General features: G+C 43.2%; 1 protein-coding gene across 15 annotated transcripts in view; it reads left to right on the top strand.

Annotated features, from left to right (window-relative positions):
* The window catches only part of LOC107966375 (uncharacterized), a 91,830-nt gene that overhangs the window by 53,072 nt on the left and 13,399 nt on the right, over nucleotides 1-25,359 (top strand). For 8 of the 15 annotated variants that reach the window (XM_063810887.1, XM_063810876.1, XM_063810886.1 and 5 more), the window contains 7 exons: nucleotides 1,450-1,474; nucleotides 4,981-5,045; nucleotides 5,358-5,526; nucleotides 5,909-10,101; nucleotides 14,072-14,192; nucleotides 22,641-23,393; nucleotides 24,848-24,975. In XM_063810887.1, coding sequence (XP_063666957.1) covers nucleotides 1,450-1,474; nucleotides 4,981-5,045; nucleotides 5,358-5,420 — 153 coding nt within the window. In that variant the 3' untranslated portion in view covers nucleotides 5,421-5,526; nucleotides 5,909-10,101; nucleotides 14,072-14,192; nucleotides 22,641-23,393; nucleotides 24,848-24,975. The remainder of the gene's footprint in view (nucleotides 1-1,449; nucleotides 1,475-4,980; nucleotides 5,046-5,357; nucleotides 5,527-5,908; nucleotides 10,102-14,071; nucleotides 14,193-22,640; nucleotides 23,394-24,847; nucleotides 24,976-25,359) is intronic. The other 7 variants (XM_063810884.1, XM_063810880.1, XM_063810882.1 and 4 more) reach the window with 3 other exon arrangements.

Here is a 25,359-nt window from a genome sequence, read left to right as displayed (position 1 = left end):
AACATAGTAAAACCACATCTCTACAAAAAATACAAAAATTAGCCAGGCGTGGGGACGTGCTCCTGTAGTCCCAGTTTCTCAGGAGGCTGAGGTGGGAGGATTGCTTTGGCCAGAGAGGTGGAGTCTTCAGTGAGCCATGATTGTGCCACTGCATTCCATCTGGGAAACAGAGTGAGACCCTGCCACAAAAAAACAAAACAAAAATCACGATGACCACAAGCCTTAGAAATGCTCCAGCTTAGTAATACAAACACCTAAGAAGTAGCGCCCAATATGATGTCAAAAACAACTTGGGTGTTAGCCTGGTGCCCCTCTTCCCTGCTGGAATCTCAAAACAGCCGGGTTAGAGAGGGTCAGCACCCCCACATGCTGCTCCCATGACAGGCTGTCCCAGTGCCAAAGCCAGGGTAAGTGTGAGCAGTAACAGACTCCGCGGACACACACACACGTATGGAAAAGAGAGAGTGGAAGGACAGATAGCACGTGCTAAATAGGGGTTATCTTTAAATGGGAGGAAAACTGAGTATTTTCAAAGCTTTATTTCATTGTCCTAAAAACAAATGGATAGTGAAAAAATAGAAGGTTTTGGTTGGAATTAAATCTTCTCTTTAAAGAAAAGGCTGCTTCTTATCGAGCAGAAAACTTCTAGGAGGGGTGATAGTCACAGCAGCACCACTGGTGGATTCTGGGGAGGAAATGACCTTGGCAGGACGCAGGAAGGGAGGGCAAGTGAGCTCGGGTCAGATTAAGAAGCAGGAGCCCTGAGAGGCTGCAGGGACACACAGCCTGCCCTGGGTGGTGTGCCCTGTTTAAGATGGGCCATTTCACATTGATGAGGCAGTCAGGGCTAGAAAGCCTTTCTTCCCTGCTCCTGCCCTGCACTTGCTGACGGTCACTCTGTGTCCTCCTAGTGGCAAGAGATCCCCTCTTGAGGAGACTCCGCAGGAACACCAGAGATGATAGTGACACACGACAACTGAGGATCAGGCCACCTGGTTTCGTCTGGGAAAAAGTTACTTTCTTCGCTTTATCTTCTTGAATTAAAATAAGATATGAGAATCTGACCCTATATATCATAGGTGACTTATACAGTGTCCTTGGTGGGGGGAATTCTGAGTGAGTCTGTTCCCCATTGAGGCTTGATTTAAGACGGCAGGAGAAAACGACAGTATCAGCCATGCACTGAGTGGCAGTGAGCTTTTTCCTCAGCAGCTTGATTCTCTCCTTGGGGCAAAATCACTTAATTGCTGAGCAACATGACCTTGAGAGCAAACATCCTCCAAGAAAAATTTTAGCACGAGTCAGTTTGCCCTGTTCTTCTTCTGTGTTCCTTTGATTTGAACACTGTTTTCCATCTGGTTTTCTAATGTCACCAAGTGAAGAAAAGTCCTGTGCACTTGGTACTTGGATGGTCTGAAGCTCATGGTGTTTTTCTTTCTCTCAATGCAGGCAGAGGTACAGGCTGAGGAGAAAGGTGTGTATTCTGGGAGCACTCCTTTCTAAGGAAAGACCTTCAGTGTTGCAAAATGTGGCACTTACTAGTCTGCTTTTGCTGGAGAGACACTTTGGTTTGAGCTTCCTGACAGAAATGAGATTTGGACAGTTTGGTATAAAAAACACTGAGTCCAGTAAAGAACTGTGACCATCCACTCGAGTCCGGGGAGGCAGGATTGTCATTTAGGTGGAATAGTGTGGTGTGCATCAGGGTGGGGAGGTACGGAGGAGAGAGTCGTGTGGAGTGATTGGGAGTGTCTTTGGGAGTTGTGTGGGCATTTCCCCAGAAAGCATGTTCCCCTGTGCAGAGCACAACCGAAGGAGCAATTTTCCTAAAAAAAAAATTGCAACACCACTGCACACTTCACATAAATTAACCCATTCATCCTCCACTACAGCTGTACCTGAAGGTAAATTTTATATCCTCACTCCTCAGATAGAGATGGTATAGATTTCCCAGGCTCTCAATCTCCTAAATGCAAGAGGCAAATGTGAACTCAGGAATGTGTGGAGAGTTGATAGAAAGGGTGACTACTGTGCATTCAGCAGCCAGCCCTGGCGTAACTCACCATTAGTCCAGGGAGTTCTGGCATCCGTTTTTGCATGTGGAAGGATGATAGCCTAGAGAGGTCCCAAACACTGTCTGTCATTGTAGGGAGGTCTCAAAGGTTGCCTAACCCAGGGTAGCAGTAGGTACATTTTACACTGGACTTTGATGTGGCCATTAGTGTGAAACACACATAGCAAGCTCACGGGCTTTTGGCCGTAGTGGTGGGGTTACTTCTCAGCTCATGGTCAAAAGCAGGGAATACTCAGGAACATCCTCTATTGTATTTAATAACATGATTATCACAAGCCTTAGAAATGCTCCAGTTGGCCAGGAACAGTGGCTCACGCCTGTAATCCTAGTAGTTTGGGAGGCTGAGGCAAGTTCAGGAGTTGGAGATGAGGCAAGGCAGAAAGGTGAAAATTCGTATCTACTAAAAATACAAAAAACTACCTCAGTGTGGTGGCCCATCCATGGTCCTAGCTACCTGGGAGGCCGATTGGGGAGGATCACTAGATCCCAGGAGGCACAGGTTCCAGGGAGCAGAGATCATGCCCCTACACTCCAGCTTCGGTAACAGAGACCCGCTATTGAAAGAAGGAAAGAAATGCTTTAGTTACGTAGCAAACACAATCAATACACAGCACCAAATATCATCCCAAGGAACAACTTGGGTGTTGGCCTCCCACCCATCCCATCTCCCCTGGTGGAACCTCCTGCACAGCTGGGTTGGAGATGGTCAGTGCTGCCACCTGCTGCCCCCATGACATTCTCTACTAGTGTCAGAGCCAGTGTGAGTGTGAGCAGCAAGGGACTCCCGACACACAGACATTGCATTGAGAAGGTTGAGTGCAAGGACAGATAGCACTTGCTAAGTAGGGGTTATCTTTAAATAGAGGATAATTGAGTATTTTCAAAGCTTTGTTTTATTGTCTTTAACACAAAAGTTTGATGAATATGTAGAATATTGGGGCTGGAATGAAATCTCTCTGAACAAATATTGTTTTTACCAAGTATAAAATATTCTAGAATGAGTGATACACACAGAAGCACCACAGGTGGATTCTAGGGAGGAAATGATGTTGGAAGGACTCAGGAAGGGAGGGGAAGTCTAGTAAAGAACTGTGAGCATCCCAGTCTGGTCCCTGAGGCAGTGGTGTCATTTAGATGAAAGAGGGTGGTGTGCATCAGGGTGGGAGGTATGGAGGAGGGAGTCTGTGTAAAGGGATCACAAATGTCTTTGGGCGCGTGTGTGCATTTCCCCAGAAAGCATGTTCCTATGTACAAAGCACAACACAAGGATTACTATTCTAAACACAAAATTCATCACCATTGTACACGTCACGTCAATCAGCCCTTTCATCCTCCATGGCAGCTGTATCTGAAGGTAAGTTTCCTGTCTTCACTCCTCAGATAGAGATGGTGTGGAGATGAATTTCCCGAGCTCTTGGTCTCCTAAATGGAAGAGACAAATGTGAACTCAAGAATGGGTGAAACATGGATGCGATGGGCTACTACTGCGCGTTTATCAGACAGCCCTGGCATAACTCATCAGCATGCCAGGGAGTTCCAGCACCTATGTGTGCGTGTGGAAGTATGACAGCCTGTAGAGATTTTAAGCACTGTCATTACAGGACGGTCTTAGTGGTCACCTAACACCGCGTAGGAATAGCTACATTTTACAGTGGAATCTGGCGTGGTCATTAATGTGAGGCACACTTGCAGAGCTCAGCGGGTTTTAGCGGCATGATGGGTTCATTCCTCAGCTCCTGGTGGAGAGCAGAGAATAATCAAGGACATGTCCTGTTGTATTTAAGAACATAGTAACCACAAGCCTTAGAAATGCTGCAGTTCACTAGCACACGCACCTAAGGCACAGCAGCAAACAGGAGCTCAAGGAACAACTTGGGCATTAGCCTGGTGCCCATCTCTCCTGCTGGAATTCCTGCACAGCTGGGATGGAGAGTGTCAGCGCCTCCACCTGCTGCTTCCAGGATGGGCTCTCCCAGTGTCAGAGCCAGCGAGAGCCTGAGCAGTAGCAGACTCCCTGGACGCGTGTGTTGAAGAGGGAGACCGGAAGGACAGATAGCACATGTGACATGTCATGTTTAAATGGTAGGATAATTGTATTTTCAAATCTTTAATTTTGCTTAAAACAGATGTTTGACGGATAAATGTTGTAGAATATTTTGGCTGAATTGCATATTTTTTAAAAGAAGGGCTGATTTTATGATGTAAGAAATCATCTAGGAGGGGTGATCCACACAGCAGCGCAGGTGGGTCCTGGGAGTAAATGCCCTCAGAAGGGATCAGGAAGGCAGCAGAGGCCGGGAGCTGTGGCTCACGTCTGTAATCTGAGTACTTTTGGAGGCCATGGTGGATGTATCGCTTGAGCCCAGGAGTTCGAGACCAGCCTGGGCAACCTGGCAAAACCCCATTTCTACAAAAAAATACAAAAAATCAGCTGGGCTTGATGGGGGCATCTGTAGTTTTAGCGACTTGGAGGCTGAGGCGAAGGATCCACCCGGGCTTGGGAGGTCGAGGCTGCAGTGAGTTGTGATTGAACCACAGCACTCCAGCCTGGGTGACAGTGCAAAACCATCTCAAACAAAAAGTACAACTTAGCTCAGGTTTGAATAGAAGGCTCCCTGAGATGCTGTTGTTGAAACAGCCACATTGTATGGTGTACCCTGTTTGAGATCAGCTTTCACACCGATGAGGGTGGCTTAGCTAGAGAGCCAAGGCTCTGTCTCCCAGGGCTTTCCTGATGATCTCCTTTGCTTTCCTTCTCCACTAAGGAGGACGGCCAGCAGCTGCTCAGCCTGTGCTGTTATCCCACCTTTTCCACACACGCCAGCCCCCTGTCCACAGCACCCAAAGCTGCCTGAGGGATTCTTCAGCAGCTCCCATGAGCTGACAGTGACTCTTATGTTTCCTAGGTGTCAAGCCTGTGGCAGCAGAGCTTCCTGGGGAGTCCTCAGAGCAAGTCATTGCCATTGTCGAAGTGAGATCTTTCTTTCACTAAGATGGGAATTGTATTTCTCTTGGTTTCTTTCTATTTCATTTGAATTAAGATATGCAAACCTTACCATGGACATTATAGATAAGTTACAGAATTTCTTGGTGGGATAATGTGAGAGTTCATGAGCAACTAGGAGCTGGCTCCAGATGGCACACATAGATGCCACCTTCAGTTACAAACTGTATGCAGATAACATTTTCCTCAGGAGAAATGCTTACTGTTAGAAAATAATGGTGACTTTGCAACAAAAATCATATCGAAAGTCTTAGACGAAACTCTTGTGCCTTTCCACAGGTGTCTTCTAGGCTTTATTTTGGGGCCATTACCTCGAGCACTGTTTCTTGTCTGGTTTCCTAATGTCAGCAACTGAAGAAAAGACCTGTACACACAGGACACAGCATGGTCTGACGCTCACAGTGTTTTCCTTTCTCTCTGCAGAGGGATTCAGCACTTTGGGCAAGTGGTACGTACTCTGGGGTCACCCATTTGCTAAGGAAATATCTTAGTGTTGAGAAAGGTGACACTTTCCCCCCTACTTCTGCTGGAGAGCCACCCTGGTTTGAGCTTCCTGCTAGAAATGAGGTTGGGCAGTTGGGTGTGAAAAAATGAAGAGTTTAGTCAACAACTGTGGCCATCCACTGCAGTTCCCAGAAGCAGTGATGTCATTTAAATAGGAATAGGGTGCATCGGGGTGGGGAGGTGTGGAGGAGAGAGTCCGTGTGGAGTGGTGGTGAATGTATTTGGGAGTGTGTGCATTTCTCTAGAACATTGATCTTTGGGTCGTGCTTTGCACAGAGGAACATGCTTTCTCTGTACCTCCTGACAGTCACTCTGTGTCCTCCTAGGTTGCACAGAGGATCCCGTGGAAGAATTCATATATGAATCAGATGAGGATGCCCCAGGACCGTCGTAGGTCAGGCCACCTGCTTTTGTCAAAGAAAAAAGATAACCCCTATTTGAATTAAAATATGAGAATCTGACCGTATGTATCATAGGTGACTTACACAGTGTCCTTGGTAAGGAGAATTTAGAGTGAGAGTCTGTTCCCCACTGAGGTTTGATTTAAGATGGCAGAAGAAAATGACATCATCAGCCACTCAGCAGCTTGATTCTCTCCTTGGGGCAAAATCACTTAATTGCCAAGCAACATGGACTTACGGGAAACATCCTCCAATGAAAACTTAGGTTTTTAGCATGATTCGGTGTGTCCTGTTCTTATTTTGGGTGCTTTTGGGTGGTCTCATCGTGACAGTCAATGTCCTGGGTCTTCAGTGTCTATAAAGTCCCCCTGCAGCCCTCCTGCCCACTGTCTTGGCATTGCCTCCATTCCTGGTCCCCAGGCTGCAGCGTTGAATCCTGTTGAGCAACCCCACAGGGTTTAGGAAGGGAGCCCGGCTGAGGTCAGAAGAGTTGGTGCCACCCTGCAGGAAGGGTTCCCAGTGACGTCTGGGTCTGCTGTGGCCGCCCCCCTCCGCCCCCGGGCTTTTGCTGCACTGGGGTCTCTGGACATGCGCACTTGTTGTCTTCCTCCCAGATACCAACAAGCCCTCTCCCGGCACCTGCAGAAAAAGTGGGGAAAATCCCCGAAGAGGCAGAAACGTGAGTGTGCAGGGGCGGCATGACCAGGGGAAGGCAGACAATGCCTGTGTGCCCATGGCTGCCCTCACTCTCTTGTTGTCCCATCAGAAAACCTAGTGAGCTGAAGGATGAGGCTGCTGAAGAGCCTGAGCTCACTTGTTGTGGCCTGACCTGTTGTGGCCTTTGTACTTATGCTGGAAATCCCTAAAGGCAAGTGAAGGATGCCCTGAGAACATCCTCCAGGGAGCAGACAGCCTCTCCATAGCAGGCCCTGAGCCCACTGGGCTGAGCCTTCCATAGGCTGCTTTAATGAGGGAGGGGCTGAGGTGCCGGTCAGGCTACCAGATGCAGGATTCTGAAGGCCATGCAGCGCGTTCTTGTCTGCAGTGCCACTTAAGCTCATTTGAGGGGACCCAGCCCTGCCCTCCATGTCCCCAGAAGACAACAGGGAGGGAGCTTCACCAATTCAACATGAGCAGCCACTGGGTTGATCATGAATCCCCCTGTTGCATGCCTGCTGGGAAAGGTGTGAGAGGGAGGGAGGCAGCCCCAGGCTTCTTGCCACACAAGCAGCCCACCCAGCCCAGCATTGCACACCTGCGGGCACTCAGTAGGTCCTGGCATCAAGAAGGGGAAAGGCCAGGATCCAAGACCCGCTGGGATGTGCCCAGTCCCAGGGACCCCCTAGCCTCCATGGAGCCCTCGGTGCCTCGGGTGGCCTCATGGCCCCATTTCTCAAGATGAGTTTGGAGGCTTCTGTGTGTAGAGAGCACTGATTTGGGCATCAGTGGTTCTGTGTCTGTGTCAGATGCCAACAAAAATACTCGTGAAGACAAGTCAGGGCCATGCTCACTTAGGAGGAGTTGAGGGGCAGGATTCAGGAAGTCACAGTTTTAAATGTATTTTCCAATTTGAAATTAACATATATGAGTGTGTTTTTGTGTATTTTATAGATATGTGTGTGTGTATATATATATATATATATATATATATATATATATATATACACACACAGTCACACACACACAGTTTTTTACTCTTCAAAACAGTGGTTTCCATAATCTTTTTATGCTGGAATGTATTAAGTGAGAAATGCATGTTTTAGCAAAGCATTAATGATTTTTTAAATGAAAATGCATAGACAGGGTTGGTGGGGATGTTGGAAGGATCAAGTCTGATTGGGCGATAACAATGACGTGCTCCAGGAAGCAGCACACATTTAACGTGCAGCTCTTCTGTCTGGATGGCATGGAGGGTCTGGGTGGAGGGGCAGGTCACCACCCCACCCTGTGTCATCAGACCTCCTGCTCCTCCCAGGGCTCGGGGGCATGGGGCTCTGCCTGTTGATCCTTGCTCTTTGTGTTTCAGTATCTGGAGGTCCAGTCCCCTGAAGGCGCCCATGTGCGTGCCTGGGCTCAGTGCCTCCTGCAGGACATTTAATAGACACTGTGCACAGACAACCCCCTCAGCAGAGAGCAGCGCACAGGCCTCGGTGCCCTGTGGATGGACTCTGGGGAGGCCAGGGGCCCAAGGCCACCTTCTAGGGCCCGAGGAGCCCTCTGAGACCTGTACACCTACCCCAGGGAGCGCCCCTCCCTCCACCTCTGTGCCCCCCCAGTGACCCTCGAACCTCTGTCTGTTTTGCAGATTCGTCCGGAAGGGCCGCCAGCCAGTGGATTTCCCTGGCCCCTCAGCCCTCTGGAGCGTACGAGTTTTGGAGAACCCTCTTCCTCTGTATATGCTTTTGACTTTCCTGGACTGATGTAAAAATACTCTTTTCTTTGACCTGTTTATTTTTAAGACACCATGTGATTGTGTCAGCTTATATTTTATTGCTGAAGTAAATTTTCAAATGTTTTATTAGTTTTTTTTGGATCTTTGTCCACTCATTTTGGAGTTTTTGTAATTTTGATAGGTGTTCTTTTATGCTTTGTATTGTTTTCTTAATGACTTTTACCTTAGTTTTTAACAAACCCATAGTACAGTGTTATACCCAAGCGAGTTAGAGAAAACGCCACACTTTGAGACGAATTAAGAGTCCATTATTGGCCGGGCGCGGTGGCTCAAGCCTGTAATCTCAGCACTTTGGGAGGCCGAGGCGGGTGGATCACAAGGTCAGGAGGTCGAGACCATCCTGGCTAACACGGTGAAACCCCGTCTCTACTAAAAATATAAAAAATTAGCTGGGCGTGGTGGCAGGCGCCTGTAGTCCCAGCTGCTAGGGAGGCTGAGGCAGGAAAATGGCATGAACCTGGGAGGCGGAGCTTACAGTGAGCTGAGATCGCGCCACTGCACTCCAGCCTGGGCGACAGAGCAAGACTCCGTCTCAAAAAAAAAAAAAAAAAAGAGTCCTTTATTTAAGCCAGCGGCCAAAGAGACGGCTAACGCTCAAAATTCTCTCGGCCCCGAGGAAGGGGCTTGATTAACTTTTATACCTTGGTTTAGGAAGGGGAGGGGAACTCAAATGCAATAATTCTACAGAAGTAAAAACATGCAAGAATCAAAAAAACAAATGGTTACAGAGAGAGAAACAATTTAAAAGACAAATGGTTACAAAAGAAGCAACGGAACCAGGTGCGGGGCTCTAAATCCTTCATTAGAGTTCGATATGGATGCTCTGCCAGACACGGACTCAAGGCTTTATGCTGTTATCTCTTTGAGCAAAACCCTGGGAACTTCATACATTGTTTGTTCCAGTACCTTATCAGTTAATTGGGCTCCTTTGAAATGCTGAGGATCTGCTTACACAGGTTAACGCCTTGAGGAAGGGGTTTGGGTAAGGAGCCCTTGATGTTTTGTTAATCAAGAGGCCAAATGGAGTTTGTCCGGCTTTCCCAGCTAAGGGAGAGTCTTATTCATATGGGAAACAAGGCTGGGTAATTAAGGAGACAAAAGGGAAAATTTAAAAATAGCGAGTTACAGTAAAAACAAGGTTAGGCATTACAACAGTAAGTTATATTAAGACAATATTTTGGCCGGGCGTGGTGGCTCACGCCTGTAATACTTAGCACTTTGGGAGGCCGAGGCGGGCAGATCATGAGGTCAGGAGATCAAGACCGTCCTGGCTAACACTGTGAAACACCATCTCTGCTAAAAATACAAAAAATTAGCTGGGCGTGGTGGGGGGGGGGGGGGCGTCTGTAGTCCCAGCTGCTCCGGAGGCTGAGGCAGGAGAATGGTGTGAACCTGGGAGGCGGAGCTTGCAGTGAGCTGAGATAGTGCCACTGCACTCCAGCCTGGGCAACAGAGCGAGACTCCACCTCAAAAAAAGAAAAAAAAAAAAAAAGAGAGACATAGTATTTTTAATGTTTTTTAATAGCTTATATTCTGTACATCTTTTCACATGTAGAAATGTTAATGGCTGGGCGCAGTGGCTCACGCTTGTAATCCCAGCACTTTGGGAGGCTGAGGCAGGAGAATCACTTGAGCCCAGGAGTTGGAGACCAGCCTGGGAAACATGGTAAGACCACATCCCTACTAAAAAAAAAAAAAAAGTTTATGTATATATATAAAATTATCTGGGCACAGTGGCACATGCCTATAGTCCCAGTTGCCTGGGAGGCTGAGGCAGGAGGATTGCTGGAGCTCAGGTGGTCGAGGCTGCAGTGAGCCATGATCACACCACCGCACTCCAGCCTGGGTGACAGAGTGAGACCCTGTCTCTGAAAAAATAGTGCTTGTTTATATTAATATTAGTTAGAAGTCTACTTGTTTATAGCAGAATTAAACTGGTTTATAGCAGATACAAGCTCTTGGAGGAAAATACTACACTTCATTCCAGGCCCTGAGTCCTTAGTAACTGGCTGTGTGCCCTGTAGGGCTCTACGGTTCCTGGTTGAGGAGCAGAGAGATCAATTGCTCCAGTGTAAGGGGCGAAGAGTTCCTTAGGGAACGGCTGCTGGGCCCAGCTTTGCTATTGTCTTCGCTTTCTAGTAAGTCTTGTGTTGCTGAGGTCCAGCTGTGTGAGTATTAACACACTAACGGTATTGCGAGCTTCTCCGAGCACGTGCAGGCAATTGGCAAAAAGCTTAATGTGTGTAAGCAGTGTGAGAGAAGCCTTTTAAGGGTGTTTTCTTGGGTGGGTCAGGTGAGGGAGATGGCATGGGGCTAAGAAGGAAACTGATTAATTCATGTAAAACTGCCATCCCTTCATCACCTGAGTTGTGATGTGCAGGCACTGAGCACACTGCAGGTTGAGAACATACTTGGGTCTTTATTGCAGCCTTGTGCTGTGCTCTTCAGAGCCGTGAGTGTGCTGCTCTTACTCACCATGTGGTTTCTCATAGATTGTTGTGTTTGATGCTGGAAAACATTTTGAAGACAAGACTCCAAACAGTGACGTATGCCACACTAGCTGATTAGAAAATGAGAAACTTACGTTATCAACAGGCTTGGAAGATTCTTGTGGTCCTGTAGTCACCCACATTTCCCTGGTCTTCATCTTGCCACTCCGTTTTATTCTCCTTTTCTGTTGCAGTAGCTATAATGCCACAACTTTTTGGTTTTTTCTCCCCTTTTCTTCCTTCCTGCCAGCACTCAAATAGCCACTCCTATTAAGTGATGGAATTCCAGAATTTTTTTCTGTATATTAAACCTGATATGATTTCACTCAGTTTATCATCGTTAGGGTGCAGAGTAGTCACCTAGAGGTGCTACTCAGTATATAGCACTGTGTTTAGAAATTTAGGGAGCCGTGAAGTATTTAGCCTCTGCTCTCTGAGACTTCAGCCAGGTGCAAAGAGCAGATACAGAGCTGAAGGTGAGGTTGAGTTACTTACATCCAGCGGTACCAGAATGTGCCTGGGAATCATGGGGGTGAAAAATTAACTCTGACTGAGGCAGGTATCTCTGATGCTTTCTGGAAGGAGGATGGGGTCTGTGCCAGGCCTTGGATGTGGGAGAAGGAGGAGCTGTCAGGAAGCAGCAGTGGCCTCAGCAACGGCACTGTTGTGAGGAACGCGGGCTGTGTTTGGGGAACAGCCAGGGGTTTTGTGTGGCAGGTTTACAGCACCTGTAGGAGACTGCATTGGTAAGTAAGCCCAGAAAAGTAGGCTGGGGCCAAATTATGCATGACTTTGAAGGTCAATCTGATGAGTTGAGTGGGATAAATAGAAACTATAAGTAGCATCACCTCCATTGAGGACAGGTTTTGCTGCCAAGAGATTTTTTAGACTTTGTTGGATTGTGTAATTGTGGATGAAGAATTATTGACCTGAGTGTATTTGATCTTTGATTGTTTTAGTATGCCAGATTCTTGGAGGTGAAATTGCTAAGTCAAGGTGATGAGTGTTGTTGAGACTTAATGTTGATTGCAAAATTAACCTCTAAAAAGGCAGTGCCAGCTTAGAAGACCATGACTGACTGAGAGTTCTTGTTTTATCTTGACCTTGCAGAGCTGGGTATTACAACATCGAGAACCCCTGCAGTGTCCTCTTTCTCTCCCTCCCTCCCCCCTGCTCTCCCTCCCTTCCCCTTCCTCCCTCCCCCTCTCTCTTCCTTGGTTCTTCCCTTTCTTCCTTTTACTTCTCCTATGATAGGCTCTCATTTTCTGAAGAGCCTGCTGCTCTCTTCCCATTTATTTATGATGCCACATTTATCACATTCTTTTTTTTTGAGACAGAATCTCACTTTGTCATTGAGGCTGGAGTGCAATGGTGCAATCTTGGCTCACTGCCACCTCTGCCTCCTGGGTTCAAGCGATTCTCCTGCTTCAGCCTCCTGAGTAGCTGGGATTACAGGCATATGCCACCATACCCAGCTAGTTTTTATATTTTTAGTAGAGACAGGGTTTCACCATGTTGGCCAGGCTGGTATTGAACTCCTGACCTCAGGTGCTGCATCCACCTTGGCTTCCCAAAGTGTTGGGATTACAGGTGTGAGCCACTGTGCCCAGCCACAGCCTAACTTTTGATAACATGCCAGGATCTTTCTTTCATGTCCTCTCAAAGAGGTTAAATATTATTTTCATAATGAGTTATAATTGAGTTTTCTCGTGTCAAATATAAAAACAAAATCATATAGTTCATTGACTCACTTATGTCTTACCAGCCTTTTTATTACAAATTATTGTATAGTCAACACTTTAAAGTGTGTCCTATTTTTTCCTAAGTTTTATCAATAGATGATGATATTGATGATGAAATGTTTGATGATGATCATTTAAAGGCTTATTTTGAATAACTGGCAATTCCATGAGTGATGGTATTAAACATATGAAGATCTAGAAGGACTGGAGCCTCTGGAAAAAGACTGGACATTACCTGCAAGTGCTCCTAGTCAGGAATGTTCCAGTCTTTATGGCTTTTCCGAAATTTGACATTAGAAAATCACTATCGTCCTCATTGGATGTTCACATGAAATTTAAGCCTCTGGTTTTCTTTGGGCTCCATTTTTTCCAGGTATGAATTAATGAGGAATGCCTGCCTTTTCTTCCTTCTTCCTACCTCTCTCCCTCAACCTACAGAAAATTCAAAGGCTAACACAATGGAGATTTACATATTCTTCATCCAGATTCGCCAGTTGCTAGTGTTTGCCACCTTTGCATTTTTTCTGTCTTCATACTTTCTTTCCTGAGTCATTTGAAAGTAAATTGCAGAGAACATGACATTTTACCCCAATACTTCAGCATCTATCTCTTGTGAATCAGGACATCTTTCTCCATAATCACAATTCTATTACCTAACTTTGATACAATAATTTAAATTAATGTACCATCCACATTGAAATTTATGTGATTATCTCCCAAATGTCCTTTATTTGTATTGTTTTCGATCCACAGTTTAATCAGAGATTAACCTCGCCTTTGGTTGTCATATTTCTGTATTCTCTTTTAATTTGGAGTCATTCTTTCATGACGTGTGAAACATTTTGTAAAATCTAGGCTCTTTGGTTTTCAGAGTGATTCGCAATCTAGATACATCTGATTGCTCCCCTGCCTAGACTAGATGAGATTAAGCATTTTTGCAAGAATACAGATTAAACAGTTTCCTAATGAGTGGATTCAGATTAAACATGGGCAGCGTGGTGTACTTCTTAGTGCCTCACACCAGGAGACGTTTGAGTCTGTCTGTCCCATAATTTGTGATTCTGTATTTGGTAATTTTGGCCAAGGTGGAGTCAGCTAGACATCTCTTTGTGAAGGTAGCCTTTCCCCTTTGTTATTAGTCAGTCAAGTGTGGGATGAGACATGAAAGCCCTGTGAACATCCTGTTCCCTGACAACCCTTCAGAGCTGGTTTCAGTGCCACTGCTGAAGCCTCTGGGAAACATTGATTACACTTCACGGTGATGGTGGCAATTTCTTGAATTCCTTCTACATTGACTGCCTGCGTTATTCAGTGAAGCAGACATTGCCTATTCCCTACATTTCCCCCTTCAAAATGTTTAATTTTAATTTAAAAGATTAATACAGCCAGGATATTCTTTCAACAGGCAAATAAAAACCGCAGTTTAAACTCTGAGTTTCAATCAGAAACTAACAGCTCTTGGATTTCCCGGGGCTCACACTCCTCTGAAACAACTCACGAAGAGCCTGAGGAAGCAGTTCTCACTGGTAAGTGGGCCAGTTTATTTGTCTCCCTGGGACTAGTAAGTACGACACAGTTCTTTTGTTCTTAAATTCTAAGTTTGACTTCACCTTTAAAAAATTATTTCTTTGGTATGATTTAGCATGTATTAACCCTTTTCCACTCCCTCAAGTCTAAAACTTTTCAAAAGAACTTTTAAGAATACCTGGGTAATTGGCGTTATTAGAGATACCATAGTCTGTATTTCTTGGGCTGAATGTTATGAATGATTGTATTCTACCCAGACATCGAGAATTAGCTGTGAATTCTCTCATATGGTAGTAGTTTATCATGTTTATTATTGCCTCTTACTGTTGTGTATTTTCTCTCTATGCAAATTGTGGAGTTTGTCATATGAATGCCAAGTATTAGGTTTACATAAAAGAATGATTTGACGAGAAGGATGCAGTTATTATATTAGATTGCTCAGATTGGACGTTGCTCCATTAACTGTATTTTTCAGGTAATTCTGTAGTTACTGGAGGTAGTAGAAGGCACACAGATCATGCCATTTCCCTCTAGTACTTGGATAATTGAGAAAGAAATGGCAGAAAAATGTGAATGGTATTTCCAGATCTTAGCAGGGTAAGTTATGCTTTAGATGTCCTATGAAGGGAATAAGGAGTCTTTTGTGTTTGTATGATACCAGTTTTTTTCAAAGAAACAATTCCTGTTGACTTCTGAAAACTATAGAAAAAGTATAAAAAATTACTACAATAATGTTTCTGTATGTAAGTTTCTTTCACATAATTTTCTTACATTTAAATATTTAATGTCTTGTGTTTAGATCATTCATGTGGAAAGTTCTTTGGCCCAATGTCAAGACATTAAATAAAAAGCAAACAGACCTTTTACCTCGCTCAAGCATATTTGTTTTTCATTGTTTCTGTTTTTTCTGTTGGTTAATACCACCCCGTTTTGTCTGTGCTTGAGACTTGGTCAGCATTTCTGACCCTTACCTATTCATTATGCCCTTTGTTAGTAATGTACGACTCACGACTGTAGAATGGCGTTTACTATTTGGAGGGAGTGTGTGTGCTATGGAGACAGTCATTCCATCCTCACAGAATTCTATGAGTGGACTAAAGCAGCAAGAGACAGGATTGTCATCTTAAGGGAGATGACGTTCAGAAGGCCTAAATCCTGTCAGTACAGCCTCAAGCCTTGCCTTAAAGATTTTTCTTTCTTGTTTATTTCATTTACACCAATTCAAGTTCAAGGTGCTAATTAACACATCTAATTCATTGCCCCATCTACAGTGTCTCACTACTCCGTCATGCTTGAAAGCAGCAGATTAATCTTGTTACAGTGGCTTTTTTTGTGTATAATATTCTCTATGTCCCTATGTTTCATATTAACAGTTCTTAAGGTACTGTTTCATCTGGTGCCACATTATCTGTCTCTTTTACTTTCTACATTTTTCTCTCTTCTGTCCCTAATCCAAATTATAACCATCTTTCCAGTCTTTGGTCATGTCTTGAGTTACTTTTTAATCATTCTAGACTACATGAACTGATCTGAACTCCTATTACAGTAACTGTATTCCACAGTATAGTACTTTATTATGGGTAGAAATGCATCACTTACCTAGAAGTTGCCTATTCAGCAGCTTCAAGAATTTGTAATTAACCAGAGGAAGCAGTTACATAGAAATAAAATACAAAGGCATTTTCTCAGGCAGCCAGGATGAGTGTTCCAGAGTCCGTGGGTTTTCCTCCCAGCGCTGTGCTGTAGACACTGGGACGTGTGTAACCATGATGTGCGATACCATTGATGTGTATGTGTGGGCAACAGTGCAGAGTTTTGTAATTTTAATCTATTTAGTTAATGGATTTCCAGCCCTCAGCCAGTTGGAGGTAGCAAATTAGGAATAAGAAAGAGATAACAGGCCAGGCATGGTGGCTCATACCTGTAATTCTAGCAGTTTGGTAGGATAAGGCAGGGGGATTGCTTGAGCCCAGGAGTTCAAGACAGCCTGGGAGACCCTGTCTCTACACACAGACACACACACACACAGATACACACACACATGCACAGCATGCCTATAGTCCCAGCTACTTGGGAGGCTTAGGCGGGAGGATCACTTGGGCGCAGGAGGTGGAGGCTGCAGTGACAGAGTGAGACCCTATCTCACAAAAGGAAAAACAGAAGAGAGATAGCATCTATTAGTTTTGATTTTTGTCAAAATGTGATTGTTGATAAGCTTTATAAATAGGTCAATCTGTGGTGACTTAATTTTGGGCTAAGATCTTGTTCTGCTATAGTACGGCAACTATTTGATAAATGACTATTGAAAACAATATATTTAGTTTGAATACGGTTGAGTCTCACAAATTGTTGGGGAATCTTGGTCAGGTTGTTTCAAATGAGAGAATGATCAGGAGCCTTCTGAGTGATAGGTGTGCTGCTTGGTGGTGTAGGTCATATATAGATAATCTCCCTTCTGAAAACTTAGTAGGAAAATAAAAGAAATACTTGGATAACTGTAAAATAACTTGATTAAAGCAGAATCCGCGTCATTGGATCATGTAGCACCTACTGAGAGAAGTTCTCAAGTTCTGATTGAGTTCTAAAAATTTTTGGCTGTTGGAATTCTTCATGTGTGAGTACAAACATAATTTCTGATGATCCATTTCTAGTCCATCTCCGAAGAAAGTATTTAACCTGGACCAGGCATGATGGCTCACTCCTGTAACCTCAGCACCTTGGGAGGTGGAGGCATGAGGGTTGCTTGATGCCAGGAGTTTGAGACCAGCCTGGGCAACATAGCAGGACCCTGTCTCTACAAAAAATTTAAAAACTAGCTGGTTGTGGTGCTGCATGCCTGTATTCCTAGCTACTTGGGAGGCTGAGGCAGAAGGATCACTTGAGCCCAGGAGTTGGAGGCTACAGAAAGCTATGATCTAAGCACAGCACTCCAGAGCAATACCCTGTCTTTAGAAAAAAAAAGAAAAAGCCAAACAAACAAACAACAAAAAAAGAAAGTGTTAAATCCATAAGATGTCCAAGATGTCCGTGTATGTAGGAGCCTCCCAGCTCTCTGATCCTGAAGCCGTGAAGGGAGGCAGGTAGTGTGGAGGCCAGTGCAGCCTCACCTCTGGCAGCTGAGGATCAGGGCAGAATGTGGAATGAACATCCACATCAAAGCTTGATTGCTTGGGTGGCATAAAAATCTCTACCTGTAGGTCAGCCTTAAAATACATTACTTTATAAAGTGATGATTATTCCCCTAATTTGAGGCCATGCAGTTTGTGTTACCTGAGAGAACCATATTGTGTCCTTGATTTAATAAGTAGCCTGCCTTCCTTATTGTATGACCTCTACAGAACTTAGAAATACAAGCTACTATATTAAGCAAATTTCTTTCTCACTTTCTGTCTTGATAAATTTGCCTACTCTGGGTAACCTCATGTGAGGGGAATCACACAACATTTGGCTTTCCGATTCTGGCTTATTTCATTTAGCACGATGTCTTCAAGGTCTACTCATGTTGTAGCATATGTCAAAATGTCATTTTTTATGGTTGAATAATATTCCATTGTATATATGACTTTTTTTCTCTCTTCATCTGTCAATGGGCAATTGGATGTTTTGAGTCTTCTGGCTTTTGAGTATAATGCTGCTGTGAATATTGGTGTACAAATACCTGTGCAAGTCCCTGCTTTCAGTTTATTTAAATATATATGCAGAGGTGAAATTGCTGGGTCCTGTGGTAGCTCTATGCTTAATGTTTTGAGGAACTGCCACGCTGTTTTCTACAGCAGCTGCACCAGTTTCCATCCACCAGCAAAACGGCAGGGTTCCAACTTCTCCACATCCTAAATGACACTTTTACCCCCTTCTTTTTATTATAGTTATCCCAATAGGTGTGAAGTGGTGCTACATCACTGTGGTTTGGATTTGCATTTCCCTGATGACTAGTGATGTTGAACATCTTTTCATGTAATTATTGGCCATTTGTATGACTTCCTTGGGGAGCTGTTCATTTAAGTCCTTTGCTCAGTTTTTAATTGAGTTGTTTGGCTTTTTGTTGTTGAATTGTAGAGTTCTTTATGTCATCTGGATATTAATTCCTTAACAGATATATGATTTATAAATATTTCATTCTGTAGGTTGTCTTTCACTTTCTTGATATTAGTCTTTCATGTGCGAAAATTTTTAATTACGATATAGTGTTATTATCTATGTTTTCTTTTGCTCCCTGTGCTTTTGTTGTCATATCCACGAAGTTGTGAAATTCAACGTTGTAAAGGATTAAGCCTTCATCAACACACAGGATGGATGCCTTTCCATTTGTTTAGGTTTTCTTTCTTTTAACAGTGTTTTGTAGTTTTCGGCATGTCTTTTGCTTCCTTGACTAAACTTATTCCGAAGTACTTAATTTTTTTAGATGCTATTATAAATGGAATCACTTTCTTAATTTATATTTTAGATTGTTTATTATTGGTGTTTAGAAACACCTGATTTCTATGTATCGATCTTGTGCCCTTCAATGTTGAATTTATTTACTAGCTCCAGTAGCTCTCTTGTGGATTCTTTGGGATTTTATGCATATAGGATGATGTAATCTGCAGAGGGAGATACTTTCACAACTCTTTCCAATTTGCATGCCTTTTATTTCTTTTCCTTCTAATCGCTGTCTGTGATTTCCAGTACACTATTCAGTAGCAGCAATTTAAGCAGGCATCATTTCTTGTTCCTAATCTTATAGGGATAACTTTCCATCTTTATCATTCAGTATGATGTTAGCTGTAGATTAAAACAAATACCCTTTATCATGTTGAGGAATTTCCCTTCTATTTCTAGTTTTCTGAGAGTTTCTATTATAAAAAGGTATTGGATTTTGTCAAATGCCTTTTTTTTTTGCATTGTTTAAGGTGATCATATAGTTTTATTAATGTGATTTATTACATTTATTGGCTTTCTTATGTTGAACCACATTGTCATTCCTGGGATACAGCCCACTTGGTTATGGTGAATACCTTTTTTTACATGCTGTTTGATTTTTGAATACCAAAAAAAAAAAAAAAAAAAAAAGGAAGAAAGAAAAGAAATGCAGCTCCTTTAAGTCTCCTAAAGGCTGCTTCAGCCAGTGGGTTTGAAACAGTGATGGGCAGCTTCTGTGTACCTATCCCGGGCAATCAGAAGCAGCAATTTGCAGTCAGGACATAGAACTCTGATAAAGCGGAGGCAAGGTTCTGTTGCCAAATGTGGTTCCAGCCATCTGCCCTAGAAACACAGATTACTTTCTCTACACTTGTTGGCCATGAGCCTGGGGCTGGGTAGCCACTGTTAGGCTGAAGCCTGAAGTTGGTCCACATTAACTGCACTTTACCAGCTAAGCTTTTTCCCTGGTAGCTGGAAGTGTTCAAAGAGACCTCAGAGTTCTAACAGTTACTCCAGAGAGTCTTTTTTCAGTACACTATGGTTGTTGACTAGGTGGAGACACACATTTCTGGCACTTTCTACTTTGCCATCTTTCCTAATGTCACTTCTTGTTATCTTTTCATTTCTAACGTTATAGGCAAATAATCAGAATTTGGTTTGGAAAATCTAACTAATTTAAATGTTTAAGGTTATCTATATAATATATATATTTCATGGATCTAAGAAGATGAACTAAATGCGTTTTTGAGGGGTTTTAGCTTTACATGGTTTTAGTTCAGCATTTTATATGATTCCATTTTCTCTTTTTTAGCATATGAGACATAATTCTTTGTTCCCACTTTTTTAGTGGTTGCTCTAGTATTTGCAACATACATCAATAATTAATCCATGCTCACTTTCAAATGACATTATCCTGCTTCCACAGTAGTTTGAGTACCTCATAGTAACAAAAGATTTCTAATTCCTAAGCGTAATGTGCTTAATATAACTGTGTTTTTCACCTTTTTCTAAATTGTAACTTTCTCTTGCTAGCTGGACACCATATATTAAGTAAAAAGAACGGCTTTCAACATGTTGCGGTAAGACGTTGGAGAGGGGAAGCATTCCACAGTTCTGGAATGTGGTCTCAGTCTTTCAGTGAGCCTGTGCCTTTGGACTGTGCACTTCACAAGTGTGTCTCGGTCTTTCTCCCTCTCAGGTTGAACAGGGTGGCTAGAGGGAACTGGAGTTGGGTATTTCCCTTCCTCTAGGCTAGTTAGGCTCAGCTAAAACCCCAGCAGGTTAGGCTCTGGTTAATCAGTTTTCCTGAGGACTGACCTAATTAAGAACAAAGTGCCATGTCATATTTCAAAGTGGCCCCTTTCCCCCTCCCTGCTGGAAGTCCAGAGGGATTTTTCTCCAATATTTGCTGTGAGAACCTGGTCATGTTCCTGGAGATAAAACTCACAAAAGCATAGGGGCCCACCTATGACTGGGCCCCCTGGAGTGTTTTGTTTTGTTTTGTTTTGTGTTTTTTAGTAGAGACAGGGTTTCACCGTGTTAGCCAGGGTGGTCTCGATCTCCTGACCTCGTGATCTGCCCGCCTCGGCCTCCCAAAGTGCTGGGATTACAGGCGTGAGCCACCGCGCCCGGCCTGGAGTTTTTAAGCCTCAGACTTTTCCACACTGAGCATGCAGCAGTTCCTCGATTGCATTTCTGGCTTTCCTACGCTGGCTGTGGCTACTGTGGGGGCCTCTGCTTGGGAGTTTATGCTCCCATATGTTATCATTCTCTGCATTCATCTATCTCTCTCTCTCCAGCTTTGGAGGCGGTGGTTTGTGCTGTGACTTCACTTCTCTCAGAGATCTCAGAAGAATTGTTGACTTGTCAGTTTGTTCATCTTTTTACTTGTTGTTGGGATGGAGTGTTGACTTCCAAGCTCTTGATGTGCAGAACTGGAAGCTAGAAGTTACAACTGCATTTTTCATTCAAGATTATTTCAAGTTGCTTTGTGGGCGAGACAGCTGGTTTTTCACATTGTGCTTCTTTTTCATCTTTGCAAGTGTTGTATATGAAAAGTAGTTGCCTAGTTTTACATGGTGTTTCTTTGTCATCTTTGTCCTTTTTCTATTGGGGTATTCATATCTTAACTATTAGTTCTGTGAGGTTTCTATGTTATGGAAATATATTGATCTTTATGCATTTCAGCCTTTAATGTATGTCAGTTTCCTAGGCTTGCCAGAACAAATTACCACAGCCATGCTGGCCTAAAACAACAGAAATTTATTCCCTCAGTTTGCTGGAAGCCAAAAGTTTGAAATCAAGGTATTGACAGGGTGGTGCTCCCTCCAAAGGCTCTAGAGGAAAATCCCACCGGCTGTCTCAGCTTCTGGTGGCTCCTGACATTCCTTGGCTTGTAGCAGCATCATTCCATTCTTGTCTTTCTGTTCACTTGGCCTTGATGTCTCTGTCTGAAAATTTTCCTTCTTTTCTCTGATGAGGACATTGGTCATTGTGCTTAAGATCCACCCCAAATCCAGGAAGACCTCATCTGAAGATTCTTAAGTAAATTGCATCTGCAAACACCTTGTTCTAGAATAATAATATGACAATTGATAGTTACCAGGCTCAGGACTTGAATGTATCTTTTTGGAGGGACACAGTTCAGACCATTAGAGTATTATACTTAGATGTTATCTACTGAAGACTATAAGCTAATTAATCTGTATATTCTTCTAATACTTTCACATCTCAATCTTTACGTCAGCATGCTTTATTTAGCATTTTAATGTTGTAACTTCCGGAAGCTGAGCCTTATCAGGCCGTTCCCTTTCTTGCTCATCTTACAGCAGAAGGGACTGCTGTTAATAGGTTTTATTGGTCCTTGAGACCACGGTGACAGCCAAATGTCCACAAACAGTATTGAAGACATCTGAGCCCCTTTTCAGCAGTTATAATTTTAGGAGAGACTAAGACGTGCCACTTGGAAAGATGTGATGGAGAGCGTAATTTTAAGGCACTGGCTAAATTTGCTGTGTCTGCTACAAATTTTATTGGACTCCTCAGGGGCATTTGTAGTATCCACTATTTTACTCCTACGAAGAGACACTAATATCTGTGTTTTCAGGGGCCGTTACTCGTATTAACTTTAGGAGGTTGGTCACACTAATGGGCTGACCACCCTTGTAGAGACATTGGTGGGTAATGATAAAAGTTAAGCTGACATTTCTATCATTCTCTCATGAAACGGATACACAAGACCCACTTTGGTATCTGAACCTGTTGATGTCTGGGGCCCAGGGGTTGGGAGCCCTGATGTAATGGAACCTGAGGCCACTTTCAGCATCTGAATCCGTAGATGTGTGTGTTTTCCATGACCACATCATAGCTTTTGGTTTGGTCAGCTGCTTATGTTTGGTTCACATGTAGTCTGGAATACAGTCAAGAGTGTATATTGTTCCTGAAAATAATACAACTTTTATATCAACTATATAATTTTCCCATAAATTTTAGTATGAGTTATGAAACATAAAACTTACTATTGCTCTGTTACTGATTCTCTCTTAAAGGAAAATGCAAGAAAGTATGTTCTGATGAAGACCCTTAGCTCTGTTCATTTTCATGATGCAAATGCCCACAAAGGTGGTTTTGACCTGACTGACCCTGTGCGAGGAGGCACAGTCTCCTCACCAGCATAAGCACGTGGCATCAGATGCGGAGACAGTTTTGGACGTGGATGGATGTTTACACACTGAGACTCCTTCAGTGTCCCTTCAAGAAAATGTGGACACAGTGTCTCTGAAGCCTGTTAGTGACCATAGAATTAATTTCACTAATACCTTTCGGTCACCGACTCCTGAAAAGAGAACATGTGAATATCATGAGTCCGTTGAAAAAAGACAGTAAGTGGGCTTGAAAAAACAGAATAAAAGAAACACAAGTTTTCATTTTGATCAAGGTTAAAAGGATGCCGTTAAGGAACAGCTGCCTTCCACCTGAATGAGCCACTAGATGCTAAAACACTTTTGCTTGTCTGTAAACATGTGACTACAATTAGGTTTATATTTCTTTGAAGAAACTGTATTGTGTTATCTAAATTTGTAACGTCACATTTGAGAGACTCAGTGATTAAAAACAGCTATTTTCACTGTAGTTAAATATGCCTTTGATTCTGATTTTCAAACAAAAAGAAAACGTACTTTTAGTAAAAATGTGTCTCAGAGGAACACTATTACAGTTTTTCCGCTTTTATTAAGTGGTTCTCTGCTCACTCCCTTTTTCCCCACCAGAATTGCGGAGGACTCAGGTATTCCTATTAACAGGTAAGTTATTCCTTACCTAACCTCTTTTAAGATACACAAGCGCATAGATTCCAAGTACAAACCTTTCAAAGTAGGAAAATGTCCTTCTCAATATATTCCCGTGTTCTCATGGCTTCGATACCCAGGGAATCTTATTTAAATTGGTTCACTGGAGGCAGTACCTACAGGGTGTTTATAAGAAACATGAAAAATATGTCGCTAGTTATCAGGGATGCAATTTTTCAACAAGTTCTTTGATTTGCTTCATGTCCTTTCACTTACATCTAACTTGATGAAGAAATCCAAGAACATCTAAAATGAATCATGCCCAAATTGAAAGGCCGTATTTGTCCTATCCGAACTCACATTTACGTTGCAGTAGTTCTGTTGCACTTTCATACTGTACTAGGATGTTAACATCATATTCTTCCTCACTTTTGACTGAGGCTTTTAGATAGATTCCAACCACTTCCAATAGGTGCTAACCACTCCCAAATTCCAAGCTTGTGGTATAAACTTTAAAAGTACATTTAGGTTTTCTCCCGAGTTCCTGACACAGAGCTTCACAAACCCTAGGAATTTCCTGAATAAGAGTGTCTTTCGTTACTCATACAAACCCCTTTGGACCATACCTGAATTTATGCCAGCAAGATGGCTCATGGATGTGGGGCGGGGAGACGGGCTGGATGGCTTCAGGATAAAGGCTTTTTGCCAGAAAAACCAATCATGTAATTCGGGGGTTGGAATTTTCACCGTCCCAATCTCTGGGGAGAGGAAGGGGGCTAGAATTGAGCCCAGTCACATGGCCAATGATTTAAGCAATTACACCTATAAAATGAAACCTAGATAAAAACTCAGCAATAAGGCTTGGAGAGCTTCCTGGTTGGTGAATCTATTGATGTGCTAGACAGACAGACCAGTTGGAGAGGGCACAGAAGCTCTGTACCCTGGACCCCTCCAGACCTTGCTGCCCTGAGTATCTCTTCACCTGGCTCTTCATTTGTATCCTTTATAACAAACTGTCATTGTAACTATAAAAAAAGAGAAACAGATATTTGTACATTTTGGATAGGGTGTATATTCATGTGGGCTGTGTCAATCTTTTAGGTTGGAATATTTAAGTGTTTTATAGTTCAGACAAAATTTCAAATATACTAGTATAGGGAGAATTGCTCAGAAATCATACCTTTCATCAGAGTTCTAGTGGAAATGTACCTTTCTATGTCTTAGCATTTTTTTCTTTATTTCTCAGTCTCAATTATTGACTTGTTTTCATGAGCACAGCTGGCTTGTCTGCCATAAAAGAGATATTTTCATTTGGGGAAATGGATTTTTCTTTTTCCAACACATTTTGGGCAGATTTCAGTGCTGTTGGTAATTAAGGCAGTCATCTAGATAAAACAATTATGTGAGAATGTCGTATCATTTTAGTTGTTACATGTGTCAATGGATAGTTTTGGAATTCTGTTTTTTAGAAATGAATCTCACACAGAATGTGGTCTATGAAAATGAAGAGGGCAGAGGGGTCATGGACCTTGCCTGTCACACATCTTTTATGAGCAAACAAAATGTGATGAGATGACTGAAGACTTGAGATCTGGTTGTAAGTATATGATGAGCACATTTGTTGTATGGTTTTCATTGTTTCTGATGGTGTTTCTGAGGTTGCCCTACTCAGCCACATCAGATCCCTTTGGGACTATCATTGTATTCTGGAAGCTCTTCAGTTACTTTCATAGGAACCAAGGTTTGAGTGAGCTGGTCTTCATCACGGCAGAAGCCGAACCATTTGTTGAAGCAAAGCCAATGAGTGAGAAGAGCAGTCTTCTACTTCTGTGTAGACCCCATAGTATTGCAGGGCTGGAAGGGACTTTAGGCTTTGCTTGTCCACCTTAAAAATTCTGTCCTGAGCGAAAGAAATGTTCTGGTAAATGAGTCATTATAAACAGCAGCCCATTTTAGAGTAAAGGCTAAGAAGTGTGATAGA

The sequence above is a fragment of the Pan troglodytes genome, chromosome 4 (assembly GCF_028858775.2).
Source record: "Pan troglodytes isolate AG18354 chromosome 4, NHGRI_mPanTro3-v2.0_pri, whole genome shotgun sequence".
In the NCBI taxonomy this organism is placed as follows: domain Eukaryota; kingdom Metazoa; phylum Chordata; class Mammalia; order Primates; family Hominidae; genus Pan; species Pan troglodytes.
The sequence above is the reverse complement of the archived record's forward strand: the minus strand, read 5'-3'. Positions and strand labels throughout refer to the sequence as shown.